This window comes from Hemicordylus capensis, chromosome 2 (genome assembly GCF_027244095.1).
Source record: "Hemicordylus capensis ecotype Gifberg chromosome 2, rHemCap1.1.pri, whole genome shotgun sequence".
Classification (NCBI taxonomy): Eukaryota; Metazoa; Chordata; class Lepidosauria; order Squamata; family Cordylidae; genus Hemicordylus; species Hemicordylus capensis.
In genome coordinates, this window is record NC_069658.1 from 263,245,942 (window position 1) to 263,266,976 (window position 21,035).

General features: G+C 45.8%; 1 protein-coding gene across 1 annotated transcript in view; it reads left to right on the forward strand.

The window, feature by feature from the left end:
• Positions 1–2,879: 2,879 nt before the first annotated feature.
• The window catches only part of LOC128343971 (L-amino-acid oxidase-like), a gene marked incomplete at its 3' end in the record, with an annotated part of 31,939 nt that continues 13,783 nt past the window's right edge, over positions 2,880–21,035 (forward strand). The window contains exon 1 of the mRNA XM_053293409.1: positions 2,880–2,949. Coding sequence (XP_053149384.1) covers positions 2,880–2,949 — 70 coding nt within the window. The remainder of the gene's footprint in view (positions 2,950–21,035) is intronic.

Sequence of the window (21,035 nt, forward strand, 5' to 3'; positions counted from 1 at the left end):
TTATTTTAATTTTTTTTTAATTCTTAAAGCACATATTTACACAGGCAGTATTATATATAGCATTTTTAATGTATGCCTCAAGATCTGTAGAAATCTAGTATTCCACGGGCAGTTTCTGTTATCTGCAAAACAGCTCTCCTGCAACAAATAAATACATAAATTAATAAACAGGGTCATGCATGCACAACTCACAATCCTGTAAATTGATTAAATTAAATAAGCTCACCCAGCACACATGGTCAATCCAGCCATTCCTCACAAAGTAATCTGTAATAAAAAGGGCCATCCTGCCCATGATTTGCTGGTTCACTGAAGGACATAGACGTTTTGTAAGACTTTTTGTAAGCAAACCGCCAAACAGAAATATTGTTAAAAATCTACCCTAATTGATTTTTCCATCTGCAAATTCTGCAGCCATCACGGATGTGAAAAAGTTCTCAATATCTATCAAGCTGTTAGGGTGTAGAGAGTCCATGTGGGGGCTTAGATCGGCCTCCAGGGGCATAACTAGGTTGGAGTGGGCCCTGAGACAAGATTCTTAAATGGGCCTCCCCCCCGCCGTCACCGCTTACCTCTCCTTCCTCTGGCCCGATGTCTCTGCTAACTATCCCAACTAGTTGCAAGGTAAAGATAACACGAAAGCCCTGTGGTTTTCTTTGGTAGAATACAGGAGGGGTTTACTATTGCCTCCTCCCGTGCAGTATGAGATGATGCCTTTCAGCATCTTCCTATATCGCAGCTGCCCGATAGAAGTGTTTCCCATACTCTGGGAAACATACCATTAGTACCCTGCAAAGTAATCTAGTGTTGTTATGCAGGGATGTACTCCGGAACATCTAATAATCGGAAGAACCATTTTGCACAAAAATAAGAATGGTAAAATTTAACTTTAAAATACTGCAATCGAAATATATTATTGCCTCTCCCCATACCATCACTTTTTGTCAGTGGTTGACTTGGATTTCCAGCAAAAAAAAAAAAAAAAAAAGCTGCATAAAATGCACACCAGATAATTCTAATTATACAGTTATAGTATTCTATATTGTAATATTACATACACAGAGAGGATTCTAACTAGATTGTCGTCATTATTATCATTCACACCGGGATTTTACTCCACTAACTACAGAGATAAGAAAATACCAGAGTAACTCCTGACACGGTCTTGATAGGCACTTTGCAGGATTCCTATGGAGAAGCCATTTGAAAAGTTCCTTCGGGCGCTCCTTGCCTCGCAGCCGAGACAGCGTTTTTCGAAGCAGGGGCTGGGCCATGGCTCAGCCAGCGACTCTGTCCTAAGCACCCCCCATCCACGAGTCCCCAGTCCCACGGTGCAGTCAGAGCAACGAAGCTGTGAGCGACGAGTTCCACCGGGAAGCAAATTCCGCGGACGCCTCTCTCAGCCTGCCCAGCCAGAGCTGTTGCTGCTGGGACTTGTAGTCGGTTGGATGGAGGAGGAGGAGGAGGAGGAGTAGGAAGAGGAGGGTCGGCCGGGGTGGGGTGGGGTGAGGGCCATCCACCTCGCCGAAGACAATTTAGAATAAGACCTGCTACGCCTGCCAGGCCTCTTTCGGGCTTCTTTCTACCCCTAGGAGAAGAGAAACCACTTCTGCTTCTGTCCCAAGTGGAGGCCGGTTCCGTCCCACACCCCACTTGGGTCCGTCGTCCTGCACCCGCCCACATTTGCTAACCAAGGCAAAAGAAGCAAGGACCCCTTGCGCGGCTGATTGCTGCTGCCGCCGCCGTCAGCTCAGAGAGACGCTCTTTATTTGACTCTTTATTTTATTTATGTATAGTTTTTATTTACTCTGTGGGTCATTTTATTAATAAAGACATATGATTCCCTTGTCTGCAGATGCGGAATTCCAAGAACAGCAACAACCCAGACACAAGACACCTAGAGGCTCCAACGTGGAGGTGCAGCCACCCTACAAAAAACCCAGAAGGGCCATCCTGGAACCTGGTAAGCCATTTCCACACTGCATGACACAAACAGCAACATACTTCAGTAACACACATGTTTGTACCATGCGGGTAAGCCATTTCTGCACCGCATGACACAATCACGTTCATACATCAAGCACACACACGTTCATACATCACGTTCATACATCAAGCACACACACCTTTGTGCCATGTTGGGGAGGACCCCTTGTCTGCGTGGATTCCTAAAGATGACCCTCTACCACCCAATGACTGCTGACACGGAAGCCATAGTAGCTGGCAAAACTACAAGACAACCAGAGGACCCATTCAGGAGTCTGGTAAGTCTACCCCCCACCCCCCTACAAGGCACAACACACACACACACACACACACACACACACACACACACACACACACACACACGTTTGCGTGTTCAAAAACCCACTAGCAGTGGGGTTTTTACTGGTGATCCCCCCCTGCCTCTGATCTATCTGTTTCAGAACATGAACCGTGATGACCAAGCGCTGAATCTCCGTGCTAATGAGTTCTTGGCCAGCATGTTGCGGGCTACAGAATACATACAGACATTAATAAGGTCTAGGGCAGAGGCTGTAGAACGCATGACAGAAGCTGAGCAACATCTTGAGCAAGCAAAATGCATCATTCAAAAAGAAAAGGACTTTGTTAGGGATATTTCACAGCAGCTACAAACTCTAATAAGATGTGGAAGCACAATGTGTGATTTTGTAGAAAGAACTAAAAAAGACCAACCATACCCTGTCTGCATACAGGTGGGGGGAGGGGATGCATCTAGCAACCAGCAAGGAGGGCATAGGAATGCTTCTGATTCTTCAGATGAATTTGAACCATCAGAAGAGTCACATAGTGGCCCCGGTCCTCAGAATGCTGACACCGAAGAGTGTGCTACCCAGCATGGAGCCTCTTGAGTAGGTATGGCCTCTGATGTTGACCCGAATGTCAGCCCCGAAGAGTGTGCTACCCAGAATGGAGCCTCTCGAGGAGGTATGGCATTCGATGTTGACCCTGCAGGGGGTTCCCAATCATTCTCTTCTGAAGAATCAGCAGGCATTCCTGAAGAACACCCACCCGTGGATCTACAGTTTATTCAACGTTATAATAGGAACTATGCACGCTTTAATGGGGTTGAAATGTATTATGAATTCAAGTTTGTGAATTTGGACAGAGTACACTCCTTTCATGATGCACTATTTGGGATGTATTCTGCTATTCAAAGGGTTCTGGACAATATAAACAACCATATAGAACCAGGGGACTTTGTACAGCTCAGATTGCGAGCGCCAGGGATTTCAAATCCCCTTTACTCTGCAAGGAGACTTGCAGGGCCTCTGAATGCTGAAACATTCTTAAGTGCTATATCTAACCTGCTTCAAAGTTATGCTCAATTTTTAGCTGATGGTATATTAACATTGGCTATGATTGTCATTACACCCCCACGGGGAGTGGGTCGCAGGCATATAAAACCAATACCCTATAACAGCATTATACAGAAAAAGAGGCTGCATCTGATAGATGTCCCCATGCCTAATACAGAGCCACCGTGGTATAGTGGTTAGAGTGCTGGACTAGGACCGGGGAGACCCAAGTTCAAATCCCCATTCAGCCATGATACTAGCTGGGTGACTCTGGGCCAGTCACTTCTCTCTCAGCCTAACCTACTTCACAGGGTTGTTGTGAAAGAGAAACTCAAGTATGTAGTACACTGCTCTGGGCTCCTTGGAGGAAGAGCGGGATATAAATGTAATAATAATAATAATAATAATAATAATAAGAAGAAGAAGACTGCACTCTGCTTTGCAGAGAGTCTCATGGCTGTTCTAGATGTGAGAGCTACTGCTACACAGATAAAAGAAGGGGCAAAAAAGCTGTACAGGGATCTTGGGTGGAGTGAGCAAAAAGAAGTGTCTTTTGCAGACGTGAAAACCATAGAGACACATATGAAGGTCAATATTGTGGTTGTGCAATGGGAAACTTCAGGATGGAGTATTTTAAAAACTCCTGAACAGAAATACCTCAAAACCTGTTTTCTGTTACTTCATGATGCTCACTATTATGGGGTTGAGAACATCAAAGGTTTTTTCGGGTCCAGAAAATTTTGTTATGTCTGTTACACGCCCTATACACACAGTCATGACTGTTTGATGAGGTGCCACCGCTGTTTGGACACCAGGTGTGTAAAACATGTAGGGCAAATAATCAGATGCCCCAAATGCAGGATGCAGTGTAGATCACAATAGCAATAGCAATAGCAATAGCACTTACATTTATATACCGCTCTATAGCCGGAGCTCTCTAAGCGGTTTACAATGATTTAGCATATTGCCCCCAACATTCTGGGTACTCATTTTACCGACCTCGGAAGGATGGAAGGCTGAGTCAACCTTGAGCCCCTGGTCAGGATCGAACTTGTAACCTTCTGGTTACAGGGCGGCAGTTTTACCACTGCGCCACCAGGGGCTAGACAAGGCTGTCTAGGAAGGCATAAGAAGCTTTCTGCAATGGGACGTGTAGAATGCATCCCACGTGAACTATGTGATAAGTGCTTCCGTTATGTCGAGGCGGATCATGAAGATGAACGCCCCTGTAGGGGAAAACAGTGTCGTGTATGCTATGAGTACCTTTGCCCTGGGGAAGAACACACGTGTTACATTCCACATTTACAGTACCCCGAGCTATCAGTAAAATATGTGTTTTATGACTGCGAATGCAGGCAGGAGGATGGGGTCCATGTCCCAAACTATATTTATGCCAGGGCATTTGAAGGGGAGACTGTGGAGCCTGTTAAAACATATCAAGAGAAACAGAAAGGCTGGAGAAAGTGGGAACCCCAAGGGGGATGTTGGGAATTTAGGGGGGACACATGTTTGAATGAATTTGTATTAAAATTTACATCAGACAGTAACTTTATGGGCTGCAAATTTCTGGCACATAATTCGAGGAGCTATGACGGGATCCTCATCCTGAGAGAGCTAATCAAAGAAGGCCTCGATGTAGAGCTGCTCACACGGGGGGACGGGGGACTACTATGTATAACAGTTAAAAATAATGACATAAAATTTATAGATTCCAAATGCCATCTACCCATGGCGCTAGCAAAGCTCCCCAAAGCTATGGGTTTTCAGGGTTGTAAGGGTTATTTCCCACATTTTTTTAATAAAAAAGAAAATGAGAGGTATATTGGCAATATGCCAGAACCCGTGTACTATGGTGTGGACGCTATGAAGCCTGCAGATAGGGAAGAATTCATGAAGTGGTATGAGGAAAACAAATCAAAGACGTTTGACATGCAGAAGGAATTGGCCTATTACTGTCAGAAAGATGTAGACATCCTGATGCAGGCCTGTACAAAATATAGACATGAATTGGTTGAGATGACATGGGATGTAGTTGATAAACCTAAGGGGAAGAAAACTGTCAGGGTGCTGGTGGATATCGACCCCTTCCAATACCCTACACTTGCTAGTGTGTGCTTAAGAATGTACCGTTACAAGTATCTGAAGGGTAAAGAGATCGCCATACCTGCACCAGATAATTACCATCATCAGTGCAAAAGATTCTCAACTATGTCCATTCAATGGTTGGAATACATAGCCCACAGGGAAAACATACATATTCAGCATGCTCTGAAAGGGGGTGATTTTAAGGTCGATATTCCTCAGAGCTTCAGGAGGCCTCAGGGGGTGTTAAGGCATATTATTTAGATGGCTATTCTGTAATGGGGGAAAGAAATGTGCTTTTGAACTTAACGGCTGTTTTTATCACAGGTGTCTAACCTGTTATTCAGCACACAGACAACGCCCTATGTTGTCGGAAACCTATGGTTTTCTCTACAATGCTAGTGAGAGGAAAGCAGATGTCTTGAAACGATTGGGATTTGAAGTCCGCTGTATATAGGAACATGAGTGGAGTGACATGGTCAAGGTGATAGATCAGAAGGTGATAGATTTTCTGAAGCAGCGGGGGTTTCCAGAACCTCTGGAACCTAGAGATGCGTTGTTTGGGGGCAGGACAGGTTGTGTGCGTCTGTATTATGAGGTGAAGCAGGGAGAACAGATTCATTACTTGGATTTTACCTCTCTCTATCCTTTTATTATGCGAAATCGCCAGTTTCCTATAGGACACCCTGAAGTAATTTATGATGATTTTAGGCCACTCTCTGAGTATTTTGGAATTGCCAAGGTGAAGGTTTACCCACCACACAGTCTCTTTTCCCCCATCCTACCTGTCAAGGTGAACGGGAAGCTCATGTTTCCACTGTGCAGTCTCTGTGCAGACTCACAACAGCTGGAGCACTGTAACCACAATGATGAGGAAAGGGCGCTGGTGGGTACATGATGCACTGTAGAATTGGAAGTTGCTGTCGCTAAAGGGTACAGGGTGGCACAGATCTATGAGGTTTGGCATTTTGAAAGGAGGTCTGACAGTCTCTTTTCAGAGTACGTCAAAACGTTTCTCAGGCAGAAGCAGGAGGCTTCTGGCTACCCTGCAGAGTATGTTAGCAGGGAGGACAGAGAGAAATACATTGCTGAGTATTATAAGAAAGAAGGTGTGTGTTTATGCCCCGAAATGATTGGAGCAAACCCTGCTAAATGCCAAATAGCCAAGCTTTTCTTAAATCCCCTGTGTGGGAAATTTGCTCAGAGGACAAAACTCCCTAGGACGTCCATAGTGAAAAAACCTGATGAGCTTTTCCAATACCTCTTTTCAGATAGCTATGAGGTCTCTATGTGTGAATTCCTTGATAATGATACATGCTGTGTGTCTTGGAAAGATGCAAAAGAATGTATAGTTCCGCCAGGTAACACAAATGTTTTTCTGGCGTGTTTTACAACCGCATATGCACACCTGCATTTGTACTCTATCATGGAGAAGCTGGAGGAATGATGCCTGTACCATGACACAGATTCTGTGATCTATGTGTCTTGTGAGGGGGAGTACAATCCACCCCTTGGAAACTTTTTAGGGGAGCTGACAAACGAACTGCTGGCAGACCAGTACATAACATAGTTTGTGAGCACAGGTCCTAAATCTTATGGCTACAAGCTGTCAGGGGGAGGATTGTGTATAAAAGTCAAGGATTACTCTGAGTGTTTCTAGCTGTCAAAAAATTAATTTTGACAGTCTGAAAAATCTGGTTTTTGCCTACGTTTCGGACCAGAATCCGGCATGTGAGATCGTGGTAGAGTAGAATGGCATAGTTAGAAATAAGAAGAGATGGCAGATAGAAACACGGCTTTTGAGGAAAACACAGAGAGTAGTATTTGATAAGCGCATCATCATTGAGAATTTTAAGACTATACCATAAGGGTATTAAAAATGGATGCTCGCTGGCAACACCCCTTCTCTGCTATCCTTGCAGGGCCTAGCAATTGTGGTAAGACTTTTTTTCTTAAAAAAATGCTGGACAATGCACACAGTGTGCTATCTGTGATGCCTGAAAAAATCGTGTGGTGTTACTCTTTTTGGCAGCCATTGTACAAACAAATGCTCTGTAAATACCCTATGATAACGTTTGTAGAAGGTATGCCTGAGAAAATTGATGATGATGACTTGTTACCCCCAAATAAAATCTGCTTTCTTGTTCTGGATGACATGATGAGTGCTTCATCTGACAGTCAGCAAATTGAACGCGCTTTCACGGAGTTTGTTCACCACAGGAATCTGAGCGTTTTTCTCATCACACAGAATGTTTTCTACAAAGGGAAATCTGCACGTACCATCAGCCTTAACGCCAAGTATATGGTGCTCTTTAAAAACCCGAGGGATAAATTACAGATCACTAATTTGGCATGCCAGATTTTTCCCGGGAATGTTAAGTATTTCACAGAGGCCTACCACGATGCCACACGGGAACCTTATGGTTACTTAGTTGTGGATTTAAACCCTAGAACTCCTGAGGATTATAGGGTCAGAACGGGTCTTTTCCCTCCTGACTGGCCTGTCGTATACATCAAGAAAAAACCAAAGGGGGGATACAAAGGGGGACACCCTGATGCTCTCACAGGTATTCGCGTTAACCCTCTGCACTGAGACATGTCTACCCGCGTGAAGAGAAACCTCGCCCGCTTAAAACTCCTTATTAAGGCCTCACCACATCAGAGGAAGGCCATACTATGTGCAGCTTCTGATGATTTAATATCAGCCATATCCGAGATTGCCCCGAACACCTTAAAAGGAAATATTCCATTGTCTCTACACCAAATGCGTGTGCTAAGAAAAAAAAGTGGATTAATTAAAAAACTGAGTAACAAGCACGTATCTCTGAGAAAGAAGAAGCTTTTGCTCAAACAGTCTGGAGGGTTTCTTGCACTGCTGTTAGGCATTGCAGTTCCTTTGATTATAAGCCTTTTAACCAAACAATAATGGAGTATGCGGAAAAGATGTACTTGGTCCCCAGACACCAGTTAGATCTGCTAAAAGGGAACCCTCCTCCTAAGGAGGAAAACATCAGAGCTGCTACAATCTACGCTTTAGACACTGAAATGCAAGGTGTTCTTCAGAGGTCTGACTTAACAGAATATGAAAAGGCTAAACTTTATGAGGGCCTACTTCAAAAATATTTAACACATGTGAGACTGGGTGATACCGAAAAGGGAAGACTAAACCTGTTTCTACCACAGCCTGAGATGCCAGTTGCTGAAGCTCCACATAACTCTGACCCCTCCTTTCAGGAGATCTTGGACACTCTGCCTGTGCGCTCTAGGAACTCGGCAAAGATTTTGTTAAACAAGTTGAGGCAGAATGCTGCAGTTACAGCGTGAGATGAGAGGGGGTGTTTTGTCTATAAGGGGACCACTGTTGAGGGTTCCAACATGGTGGACCTGATCAAAGCATTCACTCAAGTTCATGCACTGCGTTCCAAACGCTTCCCTAAAGGCTGGGATCTGTTCATGAGCGGTTTGGCAGAGTTAAATGTCCCTACCTCTGTTGCAGGAAACCACACCAGTAGGGAGTTTTTGGAGCATGTGAAGAATCCTACCCCTGCAGCTAGCCCTCTACCCTTAACTCCTACACCCAGGACTTCTAAAATACCCGTGAGAACTCACTGGCTCCAGTTGTAACCTGTTACATATATACATTAAAACATGCAAAAGTGTCAAATAAAATTTTTCTCTGAAATATATTTTACAGGCTGGTAGTTGCTGCTTTGCAGGTAAGGATGACACAAGCACACACACACATATACTTTTTTAAAAGCCTCAAGGCTTACTTTATTGTTCTGTGAAAATCAGTACAAGATCCACACCCTTGTGTGTTTTGAAAACAATTTGGGGCATGTCTGGGCATGCATTTCTTTTTCTTAACATACAGTGCAACCATCTGGTCATTTCTTTCTAAATCCCCAGAATACAATTCTTGAATCTGCTTAAATGTTAAACCCCTACCCCTCTGCTGTAGAAAGAACAAACAGTGGTAGCCACAGGTCACAGGAGCTTGGAGCTGTTGGGGTTGAAAGACTGTCTTAGAGGCATTTTTTCTTAAAAAAATCATTACCACTTTGGGAAACCGTGGGTGATTTGGGGGGAGTCCATAAGAATAAAAAAACTCTCCCTGGTTGTCCTCTGTCAGATAGATGGCTAACCAGTGCTCTCCTGGGAGGTTGTGGGGGTGTGTTCACTACAAGACCCACAGGTCTTTGTAACAGTCTCTTTCTAGGTAATCAGTCACTAGGGAAAACTCCATAGAAGGTCTTTCGGGTGCAGGGGCTTGCAGACAGTACGCGTGTTAACTGTATGCTATCCATATTACATATAGTTGAACAGTACATCCCTCCTGTGGTTTATCTTGATGAGATTGTCAAATACCGCATACACAATCATGTTGATGGTCAGTTGAAGCGGTCTGGCAAAACGTATTTCAGCCCTCAGATTCCCTGTTTTAATCAGGGAATAGTGGCCCCCGCATTCTTGGTCAGGCGTTAGATCAAATGCAAACAGTGTGTAGCCTTTCCCATATTCTTCCCTATTAATGAGCAGGGGTCTGTCTTCTAGATGCTTGCCTGTGACCTGTACCAAGCCCATATACTCACGGATATAATTACGCGCTGCAAAATCTGGCTGGTAAGGCTTCATGGGGACTGGAGTACTATCCATATAGAGGCAGGCAAAGTTAATGTCATAATGCTTGAAATTAAAGGGGTTTTTGGTATATGACCCACTAAATGCATCGTTATCCACAAAACCAATGATGACAGTTTTTGGCAACTGTCCTAATTACAAATTTTCCTGGTTGCAGACACGACTTCCAGCGGGGATACTGAACACTTTCATACTCACACGGTCCACCGGGTATTTTGCATTGGCTGTGAGCAACGCCTCCGCATGTGCTAACCGCACAGCGGGGTTCAGGGAACATTTCTTGATAAAGAGGGATGCAGACAAGATTTGCAACCTGTAGCGGGGGTTAGCTCCCCCAGCCATCAGACAGAATGTGTCCTTGTTACGCGTTAGTTTAATTTTAACATCTACATCATTTAAAAGCAGTTTTTTTAAAAAAAACATAAAATCTGTGTGTAGGTGTCCCAATAGGTCCACCTTCCGACTTTCAGATGTAAAGGTGGCTCTGTCTACAAAGCCATCATTCGCTCCATCTAAAGTCGTTATCACATGGAACCCTGGGGCATCCTTATAAAATAACCCCGCTGAAAACTGTGTAGATAGAGTGGCCTCACTGTAATTCATCATCGCTTCAATGAAAGCCCGGAAGGGGTAGGTGCTACTGCTCTGACTGACAAGGTGGTCTCCCAGGGTAACATCCACCTGACTAAACATGGCTGCTATCGGGTAGTTCACTAACACCACAGCAGAATCCTGTGCCAAGTTGGTTCCATCCTCCTTGACAATTTTACAACACACACATAAAAGCATGTTATTCAAATCCAGGTAAAAATCTCCAGCCCCAGCAATGAAAAAGTCCAGAGGTGCCATGTCTGTCAGTGCGGTAAGCGGTGTCACCTCAACATATATGCTTCTCTCAATACTTGTTTGTTTTGGTGCAATTTGGAAAAGGTCCAGTTCCGATTTCATGCATTCTTCAGAGCTGCAGTGTATAAAAGCCATTATGACTTAAAAGATGTAACCGGGAGCACATTTCCTCTTCCCTTTAGGATGCCTTCGAAGCTTCTGAGGCTTTTTCAGGCTCACCCCTTTTTTTTTAAGAGGTTGGGGTGGTCCTGATAGCTGCACACATGATGCTTTTCATTTTATTTTGATATACATCTGGCCTGACCCCCCTTGTGAGGAAGATGCATGATCCATCTTGTTCAGAACTGCCTGGGAGGCGTGCCCCACCACATCTTTAGCAATGCCTCATGCTGCTGTTTTGATGTGTGGCTTAATGATTTCCAGACCTCGTCTCAAAAGAGGTACAGCTTTCCTGAAAAGGATCCTAAATATACCCCCAATTCCTGCCCCATAAATGACCAGGGCCCTCATGAAGCCAGAAAGGGTGCTTCCAGCTTGGGCCCTGTAATAGTTCTTGTAAAGGGCGGGGTCGCCATAAGTTTTCAGAATTAGCATTTTTTCTTTTCCCTTAAAGTTGTAGTCCTCTTCTGGGGCGAAAGTGTAGCTTCACAATAACCTTGCCAAAATGGAATGGCACACATTTGTCCTGGTCCATCTATATCTGGACCGTGATTGTATCAATATGGTGCTTGCTGACAGAGATGTAATGTGGTTTGTCATAAACAATGTTAACACATTCACCGTTCAGCCCCTTCACGGTGATACTTCGCAAAAGGGGTACATGGTGATCTCCCACGATCTGATACTCTACAATGTCTGTATAAACAAACAGAGTGTTGAACCCCCCTGTTATGTCTGCAGGGAAAGGGAAACCTTTGCTGGGTGTATCATGAACAAACAGAGTTTTGACCCCGCCAGCTATGCTTGATGGGTAAGACAACGTTTGTGGCTGTGTGTCAGGAAGGAGTCCTAATATGTGTGCTAATTCTGCCCTGGCAGAAAAGGTGAATGCATTGTTAGGACTCATAAACCGAATATTTCTAGTAACAGAGTCATAAAGCAGGGTTGTCTCCTCTAGAGCCTTCTGGGTGCTGGTGATTTCATTCATATCGTGCAACAAATCGGTTATGCTGGAGTAATACCCCTTTCGTAAGTAGAAGGTCAATTTCTTTAACCCCTTGCTATATTGAAAGCGGGTGTCTGTCGTGATGGTGTCCCATGTGCACGGGTACTGTATCTCCGAGAGCCCCACTTCCCACTCCCCGGGAAGATCCAGCGGCCTGGCTAGTTGGATGGTGAAGTCTGAGCTAGCGTTCTGTGGAAACTCCTTCTTGCTGGCGTTACTAGGGAGCGTAATGTAAAAACCCCTGTCACCCATTGCGGAGGTCTGAAGCAGGCACCCAACTATTGAACTTGGCAGGCCACCCTACCCACTTCACTAAATGTCGTTTTACTTTAACACAGCCTTTTGTAGCTAGAATTTTTTCAGTCCTGTACAGTTTGTCCTTTCCTGCTTTAACTTTCTGTAATTCTTCATGATAGAAGCTCCTGAGAACTGGCTCACCCATGTAGTCTTTTAGCATGTAGTCTTTTAGCAGGCCGTTTAGCTTTTCTGATGACTCGGTCCACTATAAACAATTCTGTGGTGTAGTTCTGTTCATAACCTTTCTCAAAAACCCCTTTAATTTTAGAAATCCTGATGTGATCTCCTTTTCTTAACACTGGAGACTTTGCTTTTTTATGGCTACAGCGGTCATAGACTCTTCTCCAAACAGACAGGTCATTGCTGGTTGTGACATCTACCAGCCTGCATTGTATGGTTCTGTGAAAGCTGTGGTTATAGCTCTTTAGGAGCTGAGGCAGGACATCAATATACCGGAATGTGTTGTGAGCAGTAAAATACCTCCACAAACGTGTTTTCAAGGTTTGGTTCAGTCTCTCCACAAGAGCAGCTTTGACATCATTGTTGGTGACAAAGTGGTGAATACCTTGCTCCTTTAACAGGACTCCTACAGGCTTATTTAAAAATGCCCTCCCTCTATCTGTCTGGAGCTTGCCAGGCTCTCGGCCTTCTTTGAAAATAGCTTTAAAAGCACCGGCCACTTCCCTCCCTGTTTTATCTTTTAGAGGTACAGCCCAGGCATATCTAGATAGAATATCCACTACAGTCAAAATGTACTTGTAGCCATTGTTGTATTTACAATATTGTTGCATGTCCACTAAATCGGCCTGCCATTGTGCATCCACCCTGAAACAACAGTCTTGTTTCTTTTAAAATGAATCCTTGCAGGTCTGTGTAGAGTGTAAGCATCCTGCTCTGAAAGCCATGCCTCAACATGCCTTTTACGCAGCTCTTTACTATGCTGTCTGGCCTTTTGAAATAGTGGGTTTACACCTCCAAAACTCCCAGGGGGTGTAATATATTTTCTTTAGAATTTCTTCGGACCCTGTCATGGTTCTATTTAACACAGGTATGAACACACACATTTAAAACAAATTTCTTTTATTGTTCCCTATCATTCCACGCACAGGAAATGCAGGACACGTTGACATCCCTGAGGTGCATGTTCTCAATCCCCCGTACCTGCACAAAAGAGGGGAATATTTTAATACTGACAGGTAAAAACACAAGTAAACAAAGCAAGGTAGATTAAATCCCCTCCAACTCACCAGCTTGCCTGTTTCCACAATGGGGTCTGGTTCTTCAGGCTTTGTAACCACAAGGTCGTCCATGGTTTCCTCCTCCTCACCACTTTCAGATGATGAAGTAAAGCATACAGCCCTACAGTAATCCGCCCAAGGTTCAGTGGGGCTTGGGGTCAGGCAATCACAAGATCCCCAGTCTTCGCTTGACCTGCAGCACTTACGCTCACAATAGGATACCCTTGGCCTGGATGACAAGTAAGATTCGCACCCACACTCATCTGAATAAGTATACTCTCCACATGAGCTATCACAACACTGCTCGTCGCACCATGCAGATTGTGGTCTGCTCTTCACCCATTTTTTCTTCTTCCTAAGCCGCTTTTGTTTCACAGGCCCTTCTGTTTCAGAATCTGATGAATACACGTTTCCCACTTTGGAGGTAGTAGCTGGAGGCTCTCCATCTTCAGTTTCCATGGTGGTTACAAGGCTGGTGTCACAGCAGCCGCAATCACATTCTAGTCTACCACCCGCATACATTGGATCTGTTGCAGAGTTAGTTTCTGTAACCTCACCAGCAACAAGGCTTGCCCTCTGATGGGTTTTCATACCAGTAGGTGGGAAGGACAGACTCCACGCTTGCATAGTCTTAATCTTCGTGGGTGCCTGTGGCAATGATGGCTCAGTGGGGTGCGGTGGAGTCCTAGCATCATCCATCATCTCTGTACAGCTGTAAAATGGTTTCCCTCTAAACACACCACCCCCTAGTCCTGTTCGTAGAGGGGTCACTTGACCCCGTTTCACCCAATAAAGTTACACAAAATGGCCACCCGGTCATTATCATGCCTGCGCTCACAGCCCTTTCTGGGGTCTGAAACCTGTTCCCATTGCTCCAGGGTGGCTAGGCGTGTCCGTAGCGGGGTCACATGCCCACCTTTGGGACATGTCTGGACATATTCTGGGGTTGGAGTGGAAGGTGGGGCCAAACTTCCAGGGTGAGGGCGTACCCCTACTTCAGACCCTTTCCGGCCACGTGGGGGTCTCCTCTGGCCCTTTCTGATGACGTATTTCCACTGACGCATATCCGGTGACATATTTCCAGTGATGTCAGCACATTTTGACAGCTGTATGCCCCGCCCCCTGTGATGTCACTATGATGTCATCCTCCAGCCACGTGCATTTGTTTGTAAACAAAAGCACATGGCTTTTGACAGCAGGTATGTCTCTATACTACTGGCACCCCTGGCCACCGCCTCCACCTGAGCTTCCAAAAGCAGAGGCGGGTCCAGTAGTATCCCCAAGCTGCGTACTTGCTCTTTCAAGGGGAGTGCAACCCCATCAAGAACCGGTAAAATCTCCTCATCCCGATTGGCTCTCCTACTGACCAACAGTACCTCCATCTTATCCGGATTCAATTTCAGTTTATTAGCCCATATCCAGCCCATCACGGCCTCCAGCCCCTGATTCAGGACATCCACCACCTCCCTAAGAACAGATGACAAGGAGAGATAGAGCTGAGTGTCATCCGCATATTGCTGACAACTCAGTCCAAGTCCCTGGATGACCTCTCCCAGCGGCTTCATGTAGATGTTAAACAGCATGGGGGACAAGACCGATCCCTGCAGGACCCCACAGGCCAATGGCCACGAGGCCGAGCAGTAGTTCCCCAGCACTACCTTCTGGACTCTTCCCCCCAAGGAAGGACCGGAACCACTGCAACGCAGTGCCCCCGATTCCCATACTCGAGAGGCGGCCCAGAAGGATACCATGGTCGATGGTATAGAACGCCGCCAAGAGGTCCAGCAGAACCAACAGGGACGCACTCCCCCTGTCTAGTTCCCAGTGTAGGTCATCCACTAGAGCGACCATGGCCATCTCAGTCCCATACCTGGGGCGGAAGCCAGATTGAAAAGGGTCCAGATAATCCGTATCATCCAAGACCCTCTGCAGCTGGGACGCCACCACACGCTCCATCACCTTGCCCAAAAAAGGAAGGTTAGACACAGGTCTATAGTTATCCAGGTTGGAGGGATCAAGGGAGGGCTTTTTTAATAGTGTCTTACCACCGCCTCCTTGAGGCACGATGGCATCCTGCCCTCCCTTAATGAAGCATTAATGATCACCTCCCAGCCATCTGCCTGTCCCCTCCCTGGCAACTTTTTATTAGCCATGAAGGCAAGGGTCAAGAGCGCACGAAGTCGCCCGCACACTGCCCAGGATCTTGTCCACATCCTCAGGCCACACCAACCAAAAAGAATCCAACACAACAGGACCAGATGGTACCAGAGGCACGTCTGCCAGAACTGCCAAAACTCTGGAGTCCAGGTCAGCACGGATGCGAGCGACTTTATCTGCAAAGTGACAGGCAAACTGATAACAAAGAGCTGTAGATGACTCCTCCCCTATTTTTAAAGGATTGTGTGGAGCAAGGTTTTTACCACACGAAACAGCTCTGTTTGTCTGCACTGAGCAGACACAATGGAGGCGGACAAAAAGCATTTCTTCGCTGTCCCCACCGCCACGGAGTAGTCCCTAAAATGGGCTCTAGCCTGTGTTTGATCAGATTTGTCACAACTCTTCCTCCAGCGTCGTTCCAGCCGTCGTCCGAGTTGCTTCATCGCCCTCAGCGCCAAGGAAAACCAAGGAGCAGATCGGGCTCCACCAAGCCAGAGAGGGCGTTTAGGAGCAACCGTGTCAACAGCCCGGGCCATCTCTCCATTCCAGAGATCAGACTATCCCTTTGACATGTAGATTGTAGATCAGACTATCCCTTTGACATGTAGATTGCTACTCTCAGGGACACTTCCTACCTGCCTGCCTGCCTGCCTTGTTACTTCCTCTTTCCCTTCTCTTCTCTTCCTTCTACCTTGCAACATGCAAGCTCCTCTCCCTGCACCATGTGTGCAGAAATGCAGAATCCATCTGCATCCAGCTAGATAGATAGATTAGAGATCCTAACTCCTCACTTTGCTATCTAGAATGCAGTTCTCTAATAAATGCCATATATATTGATTTGAAACTATGAACTGGCTCCAAGTTACTTTACTCTCAGCATACATGCATGCCTAACTAAATTCTGCTGTGTTGTACCTCTGTGCACTCGGCTATAATGAAAAAGGGTTTCTCTTACCAGAGAGAATTCCCAACAGCTAGGGCATGTGATTGCAGTCACTAGTGATTTTCCCTTTCCTTGCAGGACCAATGTTACCGGCTGAGCAGGCTGTTTGTGTTTTGCATGTTCAAGTGGGCACATGGTGCTGAACCCAGAATGGAGCTTGGCCTTGGAGAATTGGCCTCAGTCATTTGATGGCCAGTGGGACATGTTATTTGCCCAATTTTTGCCTTTATTGCTCGAATTTCTGGAGGATAATCCATCTCTAGATATTCTTGTGGTCCATATCCTCGTGGGAACAACCTAGTGAGTCAGCCAGAACTCTCCCTTATTTGTAAGGCATGCACAGAACTGGGGGTGGTACAAACTTGGTTCCTGGACCTGATCATCGTATGGTCCGATATGATCCAGCGTCGGGTATGGAGGGGTGAGAGTAAGCCAGGCAAGATTGACAGGCAAGAAAGAAGGTTAACATGGCCTTGGCCCATTTCATAGACACTTTGGGGAGTGGCTGTTACCTCATCCTGATATAATATTCTCGGAGCCCAGCCTTTACAGAGGTGATGGGGTGCATCTTTTGCCTGCAGGACTGATGGATTTTTTGTTGAGGATCTGTGGCTGGGATTGGCAGCAATTCTTCATGGTTGGTGGGTGGTGCAGGGTGTTAAGCTAGGCTATTCCCAGCCATGGTAGGTGCAGTGTTGAGGGAAATAAAAACTAAGCCTTTGTGAGCAACTTAGGTAAGCGTTTGGCTATTGTGGGGGGGGGTGGTCAGATCCCTTTAGGTTCGGAAGATCAGGGATGCTGATGTAGCCCCCTCTACTCTGTCAGATAACATCCTTACAAAAGACTAGGCAGCTTCGGAGTGGGGAGTTGTCGCCAATGACAGAGACCTGACCTTAGGTCGGCTGAGATGGTCAGCCTCCGCTGCAGAGCCATGGGGCTGCCTGGAGCCAAGGTGTTATCGCCGGTGTCAACTAGGCTAAGGCAGCCACTTGCTTGGCCAGCCTTTAGGAACTGCACGGTGGTGATGGAGCACCAATCCCAGTTCTGTTAAAGTTCCAGTTAACTATTATTTCAATAAAATTGTGGCCCTTTCACCAAAGCAGCTTGTGTCTCGTGTCTCCTTGGGGATGTGGGTGCAATATCTTTGACTGCTCTGGTGGCCAGTGGAATGAAGGGAGGCACATCAAGGAAACCCCTCTAATGTCTTGCAGCCAATTTCCATTCTGGTTTCTAAGCCTTGATCATCTCAGACACATGGAGCAGTTCCATTCTGACTAATGAATTCTCGCTTTCTTAATAGCCCTGCCCGTCCCTGGATCTGAACCTTGGATTCCCATCCAACTCCCCCAAATGGTACAGGGGCTGCAAAAGATGGATCCTCTAGGGGAGGGCATGGTTTGAAGTGGGAGGCTGGAGACCTCACAAGCAGCAGATCTAAGCAAGCCCAGCTTGCTTACTCATGAGTATTCCACTACAATCCATTGTGGGTGTGGAGCTCACACCCACACATAGATCATCAGCAGAATATTCGAAGAAGAGGGTGGACAAAGATATATAGTTTGTTTCTTGTCTTCCCAGAAAGGATTGGGTGGTGCATACACACCCTGTCTTAGTGTCCTTCTCTTAACTCTTGCTGCACTCTCCAGAGAGCTAACAAGCTGCAAGGGCAATGCTACCTAGGGCTGGTTTCTTTTGGAGCCCTGCAGACTTAGAGGTGTCTTTGTAATATTTGCTTTATTTACAAATATATCAGTAGAGCAGAAGTGGGGTCAAACAGCAAGTACACCTCTAAGACAGTAGATTTGCTACCTCCCAGAATGATTTAGCTTTAATATCCAATCGTTTTAGAACCTGGGGGTAGAGCCAAAATGCCAGGCCAGCAGACTATCTTTCATCTCTTTCAATTTCCCCCCTTCTCACTCATGAGATTTGATGCTTTGATGTCAGCAGTTTTGGACAGCAGGTTTGGCAAAATTCCCTATAGCGATCTTAAGTGTCCTTGCATTGCAAGAGCTGTTGAAACCGTTTGGACAGGTACAATTATATTGTTCATTCTACCATGACTCGTGAAGTGAATTGCTACTCCCTTTATTATACAAATTTCCAGGGCATCAGGATGAATTTTGTTTCTTGGTTATTGTCAGATGAACATACAGGAGTCACCTATAGAGCTGCTAAGTTCTGTGCTGCTGCATATAAGACATGAAAGGGATTAGTTATGGTGCTCCAAATCAATAATTACAACATATAAAATATTAGTGATTTTATCTTATGAGTTATTAGTATATTTAACATAATTCTGTTTCAAATGTGGCATATTGTACTAAGCTGTGTGTTGATAGTAATAAAGTGATTTGATTGGCTGCCTCTTTTGCAAACCAGGTATATCCCATGCAAGAAAAAGGATGCTGTGCTGCAGACACTGATGAACAAATGCCCTGAAGAATGGTCTCTAACCAAAGCCACCACCCTGAGTGACCTGGAAGTTTGCATGTGGATGATGTGCTCTGCTTCCCGGTTATCGCTTCAGGTTATCACCTGACAGTCAAGTTTTCAGATTGCTCAAACTGAAAATAACAGGGGGAGACTCTAAGAATGTCAGGTCCTGGTGACACCCTCATGCATCCATGAGGAAGCCCATAGCTCTAAACACAACCATCCCCTAAAATATAGCCCAAATCCTGCTGCATCAAAGCATACCTGATTTCTGCTTCAGGTAGCTGCTCTGCCCTCCAAAATGACACTCTGTTAAACAACAGGAAGAAGACCCATCATGGGTCCAGGCCAGCTCTCATCTGGGCTGTCGAGATCTGAAGTCTATGCTGAGGCTCCCACTAACCAACCAGGCATGGCATCAGAAATGTGCTGCAAAAAGGTATTGTCGGGGAGGGGCACCACTCTGATGGCCATATTAAGGTGAATCCAGGGGCATAGCTAGAGGAGAGGGGCGGGGCTGTGTTTGCCCCTCTCCCCGGCAGCCCCTTGGATGAGGGAGATAATGAAGAAAATAGGGAGGGGGCCCCTCAGGAGCTACAGGGGCCTGGGTTCTTTGAACCCATCTGCTCCTCTCTGGGAGACTATAGCTCTCTCTCTGCTCAGCCCCCTCATCATCAGCCTGGCCACTTTTAAATGCTGCCTTGCATGCCAAACATCTGGGCCCCGCCCTCCCTTGTCCCTCCCCCAAGTACTTTATTGCCCCTTCACCTGTTGTTTCTTCCCCTCTTTCTCCCCAACTTCCTCCCTGTGGCCCCAACTCCTCTCCCTGCACAGCACTGGCCCCAGCCAGCCACATTGCCGAGGCTGGGCCAACATCATTTGTGAATGCCGGCTGCCCCGGTCAAAGGCATGCAGCAGTCCGGCCACCCAAACTACTCACGCCTCCCCACTTCAGTGCAGCAGTCCTCTTCCCAGGTTGGTGCAGGGTGCTGGCAGGCTGGCCAGACTATCATCACCATCACCCTCATCATAATCATTTCCTGGAGATAATGAAGAAAATAGGGCGGAGGGGATCTGGGAGACTCTTAGGAGCTATGGCACCTGGGTTCTTTGAACCCATCCACTCAATTATAGCTACACTCCTGGGTGGCCCACCAACTTGAAGTTGAAGTGTAACCTTTCTAGCCGGAGAGCATTTGCGAACCTTACTTCTAAGCACTTATTTCTAAACATTTCTAAGTAAAGTAAAGCACTTGGCTTCTAAGCACGCACTTCTAAGCAATTTCAGTTTTACCACAGACAGCTTGCAACAACCTGCCACTGGGTCAAGTTCAATACCCAAAAGGTGAGTGTCTAGCAACTCCTCTTAATACTAAAGTGATTGTTCAGACCTGCACTCTAGTGACCACAGTGAATTTAACGAACAGTGATGAACAATGTGGAGTAGACAAAAAGACTCTTCATCACACTAGATAAACTAATATATGTTTTGGGCGTTATATAAATATTTTAAATAAAATAAAATAAAATAAAAAATAGAACAAAACTCCTACCTGGCCCTCAAGCGATCAAAAGCCAAAACCCACATTCTCCCCTCACCATGTGAGGGGTCCGGTGGGCAAGACCTCCAACCGCTCTAATACCCTACCCACTCAGGCCCCTAGGCAAATATGAGATCCCCCAGGCTCATATCTTATTTAATGCTGGTTGAAGGAAGATTGCCACAGCTTACTACCACATTCCAGATCGATAAGTAGGGACATTCCCATGAAAATAAATAAAATAAAGTGTAATTATTATTTGAATCAATCCAGAAGTATCTTGTAAGCTGTTGTAGAAAATGTTACACAATAATGGTGCACATTTTATTTCCTGTTACTTGTGGAATGCCAAACTTTGACTGCATTTGA